This window comes from Mustela lutreola, chromosome 2, assembly GCF_030435805.1.
Source record: "Mustela lutreola isolate mMusLut2 chromosome 2, mMusLut2.pri, whole genome shotgun sequence".
In the NCBI taxonomy this organism is placed as follows: Eukaryota; Metazoa; Chordata; class Mammalia; order Carnivora; family Mustelidae; genus Mustela; species Mustela lutreola.
This window is the reverse complement of record NC_081291.1, coordinates 23,185,869-23,199,812: the sequence shown is the minus strand read 5'-3', so window position 1 is coordinate 23,199,812 and position 13,944 is coordinate 23,185,869. Positions and strand designations below refer to the sequence as shown.

Below are 13,944 nucleotides of genomic sequence, written 5' to 3'. Positions count from 1 at the left end.
CAGCTCCTGAGGAATGACGGCTGGAGCCTACCTTTTTTTTTTTAAGATTTTATTTATTTATTTGACAGAAAGAGAGAGATAGTGAGAGAGAGAACACAAGCAGAGGGAGTGGGAGAGGGAGAAGCATGCCTCTCCTTGAGCAGAGAGCCCGACGCGGGGCTCGATCCCAGGACTCTGGGATCATGACCAGAGCCGAAGGCAGTTGCTTAACCAACTGAGCCACCCAGGGGCACCCCAAGCCCACCTTTTCTAAACACTTCCCAAAGCCACTGATTGCTAAGTATCCTACGTCCATCTCTTCATTTGGACTTCTCAGCTCCAGCCTAAAAGTTCTTATCATCGTGTCCATTTGGCAGATAGAAACTGTGAGGTTTCACAACTGACTTCTCAGGGTAGCCCTGGATTCAAATGTGAATTAGCCTGAGTCAAATCCTGACCTTCCCCTACACGTTTCTGCCTTCCCGAGACCAACTGCCTGCCTTAAAAGTAAACTTTTGGGACGCCTGGGTGGCTCAGTTGGTTGAGCAGCTGCCTTCGGCTCAGATCATGATCCCAGCGTCCTGGGATCGAGTCCCACATCGGGCTCCTTGCTCCGCAGGGAGCCTGCTTCTCCCTCTGACTCTGCCTGCCACTCTGTCTGCCTGTGCTCTCTCTCTCTCTCTCTCTCTCTCTGACAAATAAATAAATAAAATCTTTAAAAAAAAAAAAAAAGTAAACTTTTGAAGATCAATAATCCCCTGATTTCTAAGTCTATATATTTTTCCTAACATTCCTAGGACATTTGTTTCATGCAAAAACAAAAACCAAAAAACAGAAACAAAAAAACCAACATGAAAATCTTGCTATTTAAGTAGAAAATCCAGCTATGGCTCCATAATTCTAAAATGCCTGTCCTGGGAAAGGTATACTGTTGGCTTTTTTCAAAAGATTAGTGAGCTGTGAGCCCTTTTCCTGAGAGGATTACACAGGAAAGAAGTTTCAGGGTGACCATCAATCAGATGATCCTGATGCTCTGAAAATCTCAAACTTGGCCACAGACCTTGGGATTTTAAAGCAGACCTCAGTTTTTATTTACAAAAGGAAACAGCGCGTGTATATTAAAACACACACACACTTTTACTGGTTGTCTGACGGCGATTCCCTTAAACAGGGTCCTCTGTGCTGATTTGCAAATGAACAGCCTTCTGAGGGGCACAGGCCAAAACCAAGAAGAACACTCAGCCTTCAGCATTAGCATCTGAGAAGCCAAAGGACTGTCAGTGGGGCAAAACCCTTGCCCATTGAGCTGCTGATACACGACGTGATCATGTTGTATTCATAGAAATTTCACAGATAATGGAAAGTGGTAGGAAGCAAAGAGTAAAGCTGTATGTTATGACTTGTGGCCAAAGATTACCTACTTCTCATGGATTTATCGCCTCCCACACCCATTGTTCTTTTTACAACATTTTTCCGCCTCTGCCTCAACAAAGCACAATAGGAAAGGCATTACTGGTGGTGCAGGTACAAAGACCCAAAACCCCACCCGGTGTTTCCAACTCTCCCCTTGCTTTGCAAATTACCGCACAATATTATAGCAAGAACGAACTTGAATCCCCAAACTGCCCACCTTTACCGTACAAGGGACCAGATTAGAAGAATTTGGGAAAGAAAGCAAGAGAAACCCACCTCCTTGGGGAAAACATGAATGCTTTTGTTTGCCATCGTGCCTTTGTCAACGTTAAATGAGTGTGCCATTCATTGTCTCTATTTTATGAACCCATCATGTGGTCTAAGTGACTAAAATTCCAAGAGTCTCTTTTGCTCTTCATGAAAAATGAAGTTGGACACCATAAATGAGAGGGTAGCCAGAGAAGTAAGGCTTCCCATGTGCCACATATTGTTCTAAACTATCTCATATGGGTTATATCACTTAACGCTCCCCGATGCCCTATAACACAGGTGCTTTTATTAGTAGTTCTAGTTTGCCGATGAGCAAACCAAGCCCTAGGGAGGTAGAAACAGTGACTGGCAGAGCAGACTTCACCTCCAAGGCCCATGCTCTTTTTAAAAATCTCTCTTCAGCTGTGCACATTCCCTGTAATAGAAATCTAGATTTTGGGGGGCGCCTGGGAGGCGCCTGCCTTTAGCTCAGGTCATGGCCTCAGGGTCCTGGGATTAAGCCCCACATCGGGCTCCCTGCTCAGCGGGGAGCCTGCTTCCCCCTCTCTCTCTGCCTGCCTCTCTACTTGTGATCTCTGTCAAATAAATAAATAAAATGTTAAAAAAAAAAAAAAAAGAAAAGAAATCTAGATTTTTCTAAAACCAGACACTTCATTCCCTCCTGGGAGCCAAGAGTTAGCCTCTATCAAGAAGGAAATGCAGGGTCAAGTTTACATCACGGGAAGGTCTAGACTCGGGGGGAATTCCCACAGGCCAGATTACACCTTTCATTCTATTTTCATGCAAAATGTGAAAGTCTTGGGAAAAGATGTCAAATCCTGAAGCGTATGACACCGTATTTGCCATAGTGAGAGACCTGAGCAAACAGAGGAAGAGCAGGTTTGACTTTTCAGGGAAAACATGAAGGGAAATACTGCCCATTTTTTCATGGACGGCTGAATCCTCTCATCCTAGCTGAGACAGCATCCTGCCTGGGGATCCCACCAGACTCTTCTCTCCCTGGCAGCTCCGCCCTCCAGGCTGAGAAGAGGGGTGAAGGTGCCCGCCCCATACTGCCCCGTCACCCCCACCAGCCAGGGCGGGACCAGCCAACGCTGCCCGCTCTCCTCTAGGGACCATTTTTTGTCCCCCCGCAGGCACAAGCCCGCACCGGAGTTTAGAGTCCTTCCTAGCCTCGCTGCCCATAAAGTACACATCCCGATACCCCACCTGAGGAAACATGTCTGGGGGGAAAGGAAGAGGCGAGAGGTCTGGGAACCCCAGACTACCCAGCCCTTCCCTGCCTGCTGCAGTCCTGCAGACCCCACTGAAGACCGAGCTCAGGTGGGATCAGACCACACAGGTGCTCTGTCCTATTAAAGGATAATCCCAGGCTCTGGGGGGTCGAAACAAGCCAGTGTGAGTCCCAACCCCACGACGTGGCCAGCTGCCCCATCTCCCTGAGCCGCAAGAGCTCCCTGCGAGAGGTAGGTAATGGGGGCCACCTCCAGAGAGAACCAAGGACCACATCAGATGCCTAACGTGATCTACTTTCCTACGAAGAATGCTTGGCTCATACTGAACACCGAAAGAAAAAAGTCCATTTCCTTCCTATCCAGCCCCCATCAACCATCTGTTTACCTAAGCTGGTTATGACCTTGGTGGATTTTAAGAAGCTGCCGGTACAGTCAGACTCTGATGTTCTGTAACATTCCTGCGCACAGACGGTTCTTGGGCACTTTTCTAAACTACCCGGCCCAAGTGGTACCAGCACAGATTTACATGTCTCCTTTCATTCCTGACTTCTTACTGACTTTCACCGCTGATTATAACGGCTTCATACATAAACAATGTTCCTAATGTGTGCAGCTACACTAGCACCCCACCCCCAGCATGATTTCCAAGTACTGGTGCCTATGTTTGCCACCAACAAGGGTAGCCCGTGTCATTCCTTCAACATCTTCAAGGAGATCGGCAGAGAACTGCAGATGCTCCCAAGCCAAACACAACAGAATGTGCCAAGCAAGCCTTGAAGCAGAGGCAGGCACGGCCAGTGAGAAGGGCCAAGGGACACAGGATGCCCTTCAGTGCCTCCTGAGACTTGGGGGCAGATGGCAGTCCCCATGCACCACTGCACCGCCCTATCCGTGCTGGAGGAGAGAACTCCCTCTCCCCACTCAGTGAGATGCCCTGTCTCCTGCTGGTCTCCAGGACCACCCCCAAGACACCCCCCCCCCCAGGAAGTCAGTGGGAGAAATCCAGCAGATGGGATATTCATGGGAGGAAATGCCTGGAATGCTGTCCAAGGGGGCACCTGGATTCATGAGTGCCTGGGGCTGGCTCCTGGATGCACCCCCACAGCAGGGGGCTCACTGGATGCCTGTGCTCTCCCGCGGCTCCAGCCGCACTGGGAACCTGGCGGCACACCCAGCCACTCACTCTGCAGCCTGACCCACCGCCCCCACGGCAGGGCAGAGTCAGGCAGGAGGGAACAGGGGTACCCGGATGTAGTTTTTCCAGCCTGATTCCTCATGGGAGGGGTTCTTCTCCTGACCCTCAGGGACCAGAGAGCTGACCTCAAGGAGGAGAGGGGAATGTCTGAGCAGAGGTTGTGTCCATACTGCCTCCTCCCACTTGGGTCCACAAGCTCCCTCCTGTCAGGTGCCTGGTGGGACCAGCTGCCAATGCACCCACCCATCCGTGCCTTTGCTCATTCGCGCGGTCACACAGTTCTATGCAGCCGGTGCCCACAGGCGCTCAGCGAAGGTTAACTAAAAACCTTCTAGTTGTATCATGCAGCCAGTAATGACCTCGGCAACTCCCTGGCAGGAGGCTTTCAGGTGCCAGGCCCCATGCTAAGTGCTTTTTGTACATTATTTCATTTCATCTTCATCACAGCCTCCAAGGTAGAAGGTATTGGTCTCCTTTCACAGGCGAGGTTCAGAAATGTCAAACAAACAAGACAACCCAGGTAGGGAATGGCAGATCTGGGACTCTAATCCAAGTCCCTCTGACTCCACACCTGTCTTCTCTGCTGTTAGCTCAGGCTTTCAGCTTCTGAAGGAACCTCTCAGCTGCTGCCTCACTGAATCCTCCCAAATACCCGTGAGCTAGAGAAACACAGGTATTAACCACACTTCTCTCAAACAGGAACGGAGGCCAGAAAAGATCACACAGAGAAGAGGGGACACTGCAACACGGTGGCCGCGTAAACAGACTCAGTCCCCTTGGAACGGCTGCTTAACTTCTGGGAGTCTCAACTTCCAAATCTGTAAAAGGGGCGGGGGGGTGGGGTGGTTGTGGGTGGTTGTCCCTGACTAATTAGGTTGTTGGGAGAATATAATGGGATGGCACACATAAAATCCTTATCACGGTACCTGGAATGTAGGAACCAGAGTGAATGAGTGAAGGCCACCTATTTTTACTAAGAGATTAAGCAATTTTCCCAAAGCCACTCAGGAAACACCTACAGAAAAGATAAAAACGTAGATGCCACAGCTCCTAGGCCAATGACCTCTCCTTTAACAATGCCACATCTCCAAAGATGTGCGTCTCTGAAAATGCTCCAAGCTCTCCACCTACTATGACAATGAACAAAGAGGAGCAAAGGATGCCTCCTAGACTGAGTGTGGCCTGAACGTTCCAGCAGGCCTAGAGGACAAACCCCGCCCCCGGCAGGGGAAAGCCAAAATGAGGATGGGCAGCCCCATAGGGGACTTTGCCCGGGGCCGACAGGCCCTGTGCTTTAATGCTCTGCTGTTGTCATCCTCACATTGTTCATCGGTTTTGAACAAAGAGTCCCATACTCTCCTCACTCACAGGGCCCTGCCAATTACAGAACTGGTCCTGGTCCCAGCAGATCCTCAGCTTCCAACCGTCTGTAGGATCTCAGGTACCCGGTGGACCGGTCCTGTCCCAGCAGACCTGGTTGGGTCCCTCAAGCCACGCTCTCCAGAAGCCCAAGAGGACAAGCACCGTCTTCTCCATCAGCAGGCGGCATCTGGTAGATTCTGTGATGAGCAGCATCTGTTTCTACGGGCATACGCACCCGTGCACGCAGTTAATAAGTATAATGGTAATAACACATGCGAGCTCTGATATCAGGGGGCGGTCACTTCTCCTAAAATGCATAACCAGAGGTCTGCTCTGTGAACCCACAGCCACTCGTGGCCCTGCCCAGCTTCCCTGTCCCCATCATTTACATGGATAACAGCTCTTTTAACCTTGGGAGGGTACTGTTTTCCAATATCAAGTGCCAAGATAAACACTCTCAAGCACGCAAAGTGAAGAAATAGCCATCTATTTCTTGTCAAGAGATAATGCTCTCCTTTCCAATATGGCCTTGAAATGCCCATTACTAGTTTGGCTTCGGAGTTATTTTCATAATCTTGATTTGAGGTCACCAGGAAGCTATGTAACATACAAATTTAATACACCTTATAAATTTAATGCCTTATTTAAACAGCCTTGAAATGAACCCCAATGAGTGTTGTTCAAAGCAAATGGAAATTGAAATGTTTACCATTTATTGAAAACGCACTGGACTCTTTTCAAAGCTGTGTCGGTAAAATAACTTTCTTCTGAAAAGCAGACATGCTGGCTATGCACACACAAATCTCCTGAAAATACAGCAGCTATGCAGACGCCTACTCTGTCGAGGGGGAGCCATGGCCAGGCAGAGGACTGTGTCACGGAAGGGTCTTTGAGCCTGGCTTGACATTTCAGGAACAACCACCTCAATCTTCTGGTCACTAAATACTCGGGAAAATCGAAGGAGATCAAGCAACCCTCCTCTCCCTCTATATCCTTTCCCTCCCTTGAAGGAGAGGCTAACTTTTGTTTCATGGACCAAAGAGGGCTGATAAAGATCAATGTTTCCAGAAGCCTGACATGAGGAACTTTTTCACCTTTTGAATGATACACAATAGCAGGACTGCACTCACTTGACAGAAAACACAGAGACAATGTCTCTTGTATAAAAACTTCATTAAAAGGATCTCATAGGTTAATCCAGAGGCTGGCATTGACAACACCTGTTTCATTTTTTTTTTCTCAGTCTCAGCCACAGCAAACCTCCCAGTCAGATCCCAGTGTCCTGGGGAACACACAATCTGCTCAAAGCCTCTGTCTAGAAGATGCTCTGGGTCTCAGCAAACGAGGCAATTTCAGTAAAACACTGTGACTGCAGAAGATGGGGGACCCTTGACAGACGTGAACGTGGATAAAGAAAAAGCCTATTTGTTGGCATCTACAATGGCAAATCTGGATGAGTGACACACCGGACAAAAAAAGATCCTGGAGAGAATGTACCCTTCTTTAAGGAAGCTCAACACACCAAGTCATGTATTGATGGGCACAAGGGTGAGTACCGCCCCCCGCCCCAAACTGAGGAGCCATCCAAGACTGGAAAAGGGCTCAAACCTCAAACGTGCACTTCTGTGAATATGTCCTTAGCCTGCAGGACAGTTCAACCCCCCGGCGGGACCACAGGTGCTTGGGATAAGGATTCCACCTTTCTTTTACTTTGGTTCATCCCCGTACACGGCTAGGTCCTCAACACGAAATGGAAACATTAATTGCGCTTGCACACGCACGACAGATTTCATAATTATTAGGTGATTGGGTACTCGTGTGTGTGCCTCAAAGCACACTGGTATTAGAATAAGATAAAACACAAAATGAAATAAAAAGCCAGCATGAGATTCCCCATAGTAATTGATCAAAATTATAATCACATTGAAATAAACATCTGAGTTTGCCTCCGACAGGAAAACAATGTCTCTATTTTCATTCCCCTTAATTTTGACTAGCATCTGTAAATCGAGCAACAGAGGCTGCAGCAGCTCCCAATGAGAGAAAAAAGCAAAGCAGAAATATATCCAGCAGCAAAGAAATTTTGGGAAAAGGAAAAAGACATGAACAAAAGGAGCTTAGACAAAAATTTAGTGAAGCCACACAAAAAGGACTTCATCGGGTCCGAGAGGCGCTGGGTGTGAGTTTACAAATGCAGTTAGATACGTATAAGGGTAAGATGCATCACTGAATTCCAGCTGGTTCCCCCTGTCCTGCTAATGTGCTGCTGACTGTGATAATGAGACCAATAAACTGTCCCGAAACACTGAAAACTGTCATTTCTGAGATTTCAAGACTTTTAAAAATAAGCTGCCAGAGAAAAGTCCAGTAATTGAAGTGGTGCTGTGAAGTAAAGCCTTGGCCATTGGCGGTGTGGGCTGAATGCATTAATCTTGCAGAATGACAAAAAACCATGTTTACTCAACAAAAATGTTCGGCGCGAAGGAGCACCTCCCCTTAGAAAAGCGATCTGTAGACTATCAGGCTTCCTAGGGCAGCACAGCACTGTTCCTGATAAGTGAATACTCCTATTTAATTATTTAAAAGTCCATCGATTTCCACATTGATGAAAAGTCATAATTATCAAAATGGGTTAAAGAACCAACCTTTTACTTTGCTGACTCTGTCTTGTGGAAAGAGACAGCACGTTTATGTATGAAAGCTGCCCTCTCAATAAATAGTTGATAACGCAAAAACCTGGCTGTGCATTCCAAGAAATGCATGTTTGGTAAATGTTGCATGAGGCATCCAAGGTAAAGGTCCATTATTTTCCTCGCATTAATGGCAGAGACACACAGGACCACAGAACCTGTATTTCCACTGTGTATTTATCATCCCGATGCTGGAAAATGTCATTGGAACCCTTCGTCCCCCCAAAACACAGCAATCTCTGAATGCGGTACTAAACTGAATGAAAAAACCCAGCTTCTGCCAGAGTCTTCCTAAGGAGGATGGAAATGAGAATCACCACACTTTTATACCTTTTACTGTGAGCATTTGGGGTGTGGAGCCCATGAGTTTAACAGCTTAGGCCACGGGACCTACCCGAACGCTGGACACTGAATCCCAAAATAGAGAGGTAGTAAAACTATGCCTCTGCAAAAGAACCCAAACAATGTGCATTCTCTGAGGAAAATGAAGCAAGATAGAGGCAGCTGGATACTGGCATGGGTATGTCAAATAGGAAAGTTAATTAAAAGTTGAAGTCAATTTAAAGCTCTGCAGTATCTGCCGGCCGAGGAAGGCGGGAGACAGACACACAGCAGCTCACCAGAGCGTCCCTTTCGGGGCCGTTGTTCTGGAACAACCTTTCAAGATTAACTCTGAGTCCAACGTACAAGTCTCAGGTTCTTCCACACCATCCCAAAACATACCACTTTGCTAATGCACGACAATGGCATTCTACAAATTCAAATATCCTTTTTTAAAGAAACGAATAGGTTCCTATTCCTGTGCTCAGCAAAAACAAAAAGGAGGGGAAAAAAAGGGGGTGGGGGAGTCTGGCAGAGAATACCTAACATATTGTCATAAGGTAAAGTAGCAAAAGCCATGGTATGAAACATAGAAACAATTGGGGCAATACTCTCTTTTTTGAAGCCATGACAGTGAGGTACATTGTTAAGCACTCGTATTTATGTTGATGAAGTTGGCGATAATTCTACCACTCAAATTATATGAGCTAATAAAAAACCTTACCAAAATGGCAGTTTTCCCAGTCTCCAAACACCTTAAAATAAATGGCCAATTGTTATTTAACTCATAGTCACAATAGCTGTTTTGTAAAGTTTTTGCCTTAGTGCAGAAATTACTAAACCCCCATTCTAAAAATGGACATACTACATTAATTCACAACACAATGAAGTGTTAACTAGAGAAACTACATAGAATATGTAAAATTATACAGTGGTATACAGTATGCCTACTTCACTGAAAATCAAATTTAAATGTCCGTGCCTTAAAAGTGTAATTACAGTCTGTTATGCAACATGGTATCGTCACCTTTGAGTCCCCTCAATACAGTGTTAACTTCGTTTTTCAGCCAAGTGTTTTCTTTTTAACTCACTTTCAAAGTCTCTGGATTGTTAAGGATGCAGCGATGTGATGGAAAGATGCACAGAGTTTTGACTTAGAGGAGTATCTCTTCAGGCAAATGGTCAGAAACTTGAAAATAAGCGAGGGAAAGGCAAGAGTCTCCTTGCTTTTCCAAATGATGTTAAGCTTCCCGCACTCTGAGCACCTTAGATCATTTCTTATACTTTCTTCTACTCTGAACTATCTAAATCAATGTTTTTTGCTAATTAAAAAAAAATCCATCATATTTGGAGTCAATGGACCAAGATGGCCAAAAGGTACCTGCAAAACTACTCCCCAAGTTGCCTGACATGTCCTGCCCATCAGTCATAGAAGTCCTTGCCTATCAAGCCAAAGCCATAAGTGCCTCAGGACTCCTGGGCAGAAGACTGCTTTGGAAATGCAAGAAGAGCAGGTATCCACCCCAGAACCAAATGCAGAGCAACACTCCACCTTCCCCTAGCATCAGATTACGAAATGCCAGGCAACAGCAAGGAACGACAACAAAGCCATAAACAGCTGGAAATAATTACACAATTGTCAAGCTGCAAACAGGGCAAAAGCAAAGCTAGGCTTGTGAATTCAATATCAGAAAGGATGCTGATGAGAAGGTAAGAGGAGCATTTTAGCTGTTTCCAATTTGCTATTATAGCATAGCCAATAATATGACTGATGGGGCTTTGTGCACTGTGTGTGTGTGTGTGTGTATGTGTGTGCTAACTTCGGAGAGCCCATCTCCTGCGCTCCTACAAAATGTGAGATAAGAGCTATGTAAGCACAACAGAAAAAAAACATTCACAGGCTCTGAAGGGATAGTTTCAGAGTTGCTACAACTAAACGACAACATGCAGATGAAAAATATTCCTTTAAAGTTATACAAAAATGTTCTCTTCTTTAAAAGCATAAGGAAAATACACAAGCAATGCAATGCAGACAGCAGCGACAGTCCAAAACTCTTCACAGGAAACATCTGACACACAGACAAGATGCCAAAGCAGGATACAGACTGGTCCAGATTCAAATACTAGCAGAAGAGGCAAGTCCTATAAACTGACAGGTGGGTCTCAGGTATGTAAATCATTTTCCATAAAGGCACATCGCAGCCTCAAGTTTTTATCAGCTGCCCTGAATTCAATGAACTCCTTCCCCAAATAACAGAGTGGAGCAAACAGTCCTTCCACAGTTTCAGAGAATATGGCTATTGGCAATTTTTAAGAATAACTTCCCTCATTCCATGGTGGGCTGATGCCTTATTACGATATTTGGATTTCATGTGACAAACTGTTTCATATAATGTCCCCAAAAACGCGACTCTCTGAAGCAGAATGCCATAAATAAAATACGTACTTGGTTACCAGGCAGCATACATAACACATATGTTACATTGGCCCAAAAAGCACATTTAAAAATGCTGAAAAGTTAACTTGACAATTTAATCTGTTTGTACCCATTTTCAGAGAATTATCCCCTAAAGGCCAATTTTATTTTCTATCTTTGAGAGAATACTTGGATTGATCCTGTTGATTTGTTAACTTGAAATTCCTTGAGCCCTTGTACTTTTTCCTTCCCAGCCTATTTTTTTTTCTTTCTTTCTTTTTTTTTTCTTGAAGGGGAGGGCAAAGGACCATATATCTCACAAGGTAATTTTAAGCATAATGCTGCCTGTTTAAATTAAAATTGATGCAGTTTCTGATAAAAGCCTAATAATCAATTCTCCATTCTCATTACTCTCCAGAATTATATGGACGCAGACCAATTTCTTAAGTTTGTGGACTACTCTCATAGGTTATTACCCGGCAGTGCAGCTGAGTGGAAAGATAACCACATTCATTCTCCTTATCTGTAATGATGTAATGCATCCCAGCCCTGGGTCTAGATGATTGGGGAATAATGGGATTGTACAACCGCAGGGATGACAAACAATAGTGCAGCGTCTTTCTCAGATACGTTGAACCCCAGTCTCCAAGCCAGGCAAGGTGAAAGATATCATAAAACAGGCACCGAGGCTGCCCCTTGGATGAAGTTAGCGTTTTTTTTGGCCAGAGAAGCATCTGCTCTCACACAGGAACAGCAATACCGACACTGGAAGGAAAGCCGTGCAAACACACTCAGTTTCCGAGCCTCAGCCAGGACAGTGCCAGTGAGGATCCTGCTTTTCTTTGTGTTTAGAATCAAGTGTCATCTAAAAATAACCGGTTGGTAGGGAGAAATCATTGCACGGTACACTACCAAGACACCAGGGGATCAGAGACACCTCTGATAACTGATGCTGCTCGGGGTTCACGTTTGTTTGGAAAACTCAATCTGCCTCCATTTTCTGTGCTGGAAAAAATCATCGCTTCCTGCCACCACAGAAACCTTACCTTTTGCAGAAGCTGGGAGCCGGAGTACTTAGCAGCAATGGATTTTATCTCCCCACCAAAAGCGGAGGCCCAGAGCTTCACCCTACAGGGAGAAAGGGCACAGGAACAAATGTAACATCCCTGTCACAGTCAACACGCACGCACACACGGGGCTGTGGCTGAAGGAGCCGGGCGATGCAACATTGGAGGGGGAAAAAAAAAAAAAAAAGATGGAAAAAGCGGCTGGGTAGAAACTGCCAGCACCAAACTGCAGAGCGCAACGCGGGAGGGGGCTCGAGGGGGGTCACACAGTTCAAAATGCGCAAAGTCTCCCAAGCCCTCTGAAAAGATCACCGGGTTTTATGTGAATAATTGTCTGAGAACTTGATCACCCAAACCGGGCATCACCTGGCAAACACTAGTCGGAAGAAACCCACCCATCCCCCCCCTCCCCAAAAAGAAGTGAGATGGCAAGACAGCGAAGCGGGGATAAATAAACGGCCCGTGGAAGTTGGATTCGGTAAACAGGCTTCAAAGTTGGAGCTGTCACTTGAGGTGAACCTCTCCAGGTCTCCCTCGCCGACCCGAGCGAGGAGGCTCGAGCATCCCACCCCAGCCTCGCCGCCCCACGCCCATCCTGGAAGACAGGTTCGAGAGGCGAGGCCGACGCCCGCGGCAGGTCCTGCCGGGCCGCACCTGCAGGCGCCCAAACTTGGGCACGGCGGGTCGCGGGCGGCCGGGTCCCCTCCCCGGGCGGCGCAGGAGCCGGCACTTACACGGAGAGCGGGATCTGCTGCTCCGAGCGCACCACGGCCCCCAGCGCTGCGTAGAGAAGCGCGGCGGCGAGGAGCGCCGAGGCCCCCCGGGACGCGCGCCGCTGCGAGCCCGGCCCGGCCATGCTGGGCTCCCTCCGACGCGCCGGCGGCGGCGACAAGAGCGGCCGCGGCGAGCTGCGCCGAGCAGGCGGTGGGCGAGCGCGCTGGGCTGCCTGCTCCGCGCCGCCCCGCCTGCCTCTCGCGCGCCGGGCTCACTTGGGGAGCAGAAAAAGGAGCGGGGGGTGGGGGAGGGCGGGGAGGAGGAGGAGGGAGCGAAGGGAGGGGAGAGGGAGGCAGGCGGGGGAGGAGGGAGGGAGCCGCGCCTCTCGCACGGCGGCCGCCCGGCCCCGCCTCGGCGGCCCGGGGGAGTCCGGCTGGCCCCGGCGGGAGGGCGGGAGGCGCCGCGCGGGCGGGGACTCGCAAACTCCAGTGTCCTTGGCGGCGGCGGAGCGCGCCCTGCCCCGCCCGGCCACTGCGGCCGCCGAGTTCTTTACAACTCCGCAGTCCGCCGCCGCGGGAGCGACTCTCGGACTGGCCCCGGGCGGTGCCCCGACCCCGGCGGCCGGAGCTGCTTGTTGGGGGGACGGGGGGCGGGAGGAGGGGGTGCGCACGCGGGCGACTGAGGCGGGGGCGGTGGGGGCGGGTGCCGCCGAGCCTCCAAGGATTCTCGGGAGGGAAGGGGCCGGCGGAGAGGCAAAAGTCTGCGGAAGGGGCAGGGGCCGGGGCGGGGACGGGACTGGGGGCTCCGCGGGTCCCGGCTAGGGCGCTGCTGCGTGGCCGCCCGCGGCTGCTCCCCCGGCCGCGGCGCCTGACAGGGGAGGGCGCGAAGGGCGGCGCTGGCGCGCGAGCGCTGGGCTCCGGCTCCGGCCGCAGCGGGGCCGCCCCTGAAGCGCCCGGAGCCCGGCCCGGGCTTCCGAGCTGCTGGCGCTCGAGCGCGCCGCAGCCCGGGGTCCGCGCGACTGCGGCGGCGGCCGGGCTGTCAGGGCCGGGAAGGGAAGCCACTGCGGCGCCCGGTCTCTCCTGACCGGCGGACCCCCTAAATTTCGGGAAGGCGAGATTCCTCGGAGGCCCGGAGGCCACCCGCTCCCCCACGCCGACCCCCACCCCCTTGGGCCGCCGGCGCTTTCCGGCCGCGCGCTGAAGAACTGGCGAGACCGGAGGAAGTCGGGGAAGCCCTGGGCGCCCAGAAGACCCGGCTTGCCCCCCGGCCTTTTCGGCCGCCC

The 13,944-nt window shown here is 49.4% G+C and overlaps 1 protein-coding gene across 1 annotated transcript in view; it reads right to left on the bottom strand.

Moving 5' to 3' along the window:
• Nucleotides 1-13,005, bottom strand: part of CACNA2D3 (calcium voltage-gated channel auxiliary subunit alpha2delta 3) — an 867,979-nt gene extending 854,974 nt beyond the window's left edge. Inside the window, exons 1-2 of the mRNA XM_059161213.1 lie at nt 12,683-13,005; nt 11,928-12,009 (exon numbers count right to left, since the gene is read on the bottom strand). Coding sequence (XP_059017196.1) covers nt 11,928-12,009; nt 12,683-12,804 — 204 coding nt within the window. The 5' untranslated portion in view covers nt 12,805-13,005. The remainder of the gene's footprint in view (nt 1-11,927; nt 12,010-12,682) is intronic.
• Between the last annotated feature and the right edge of the window lie 939 nt (nt 13,006-13,944).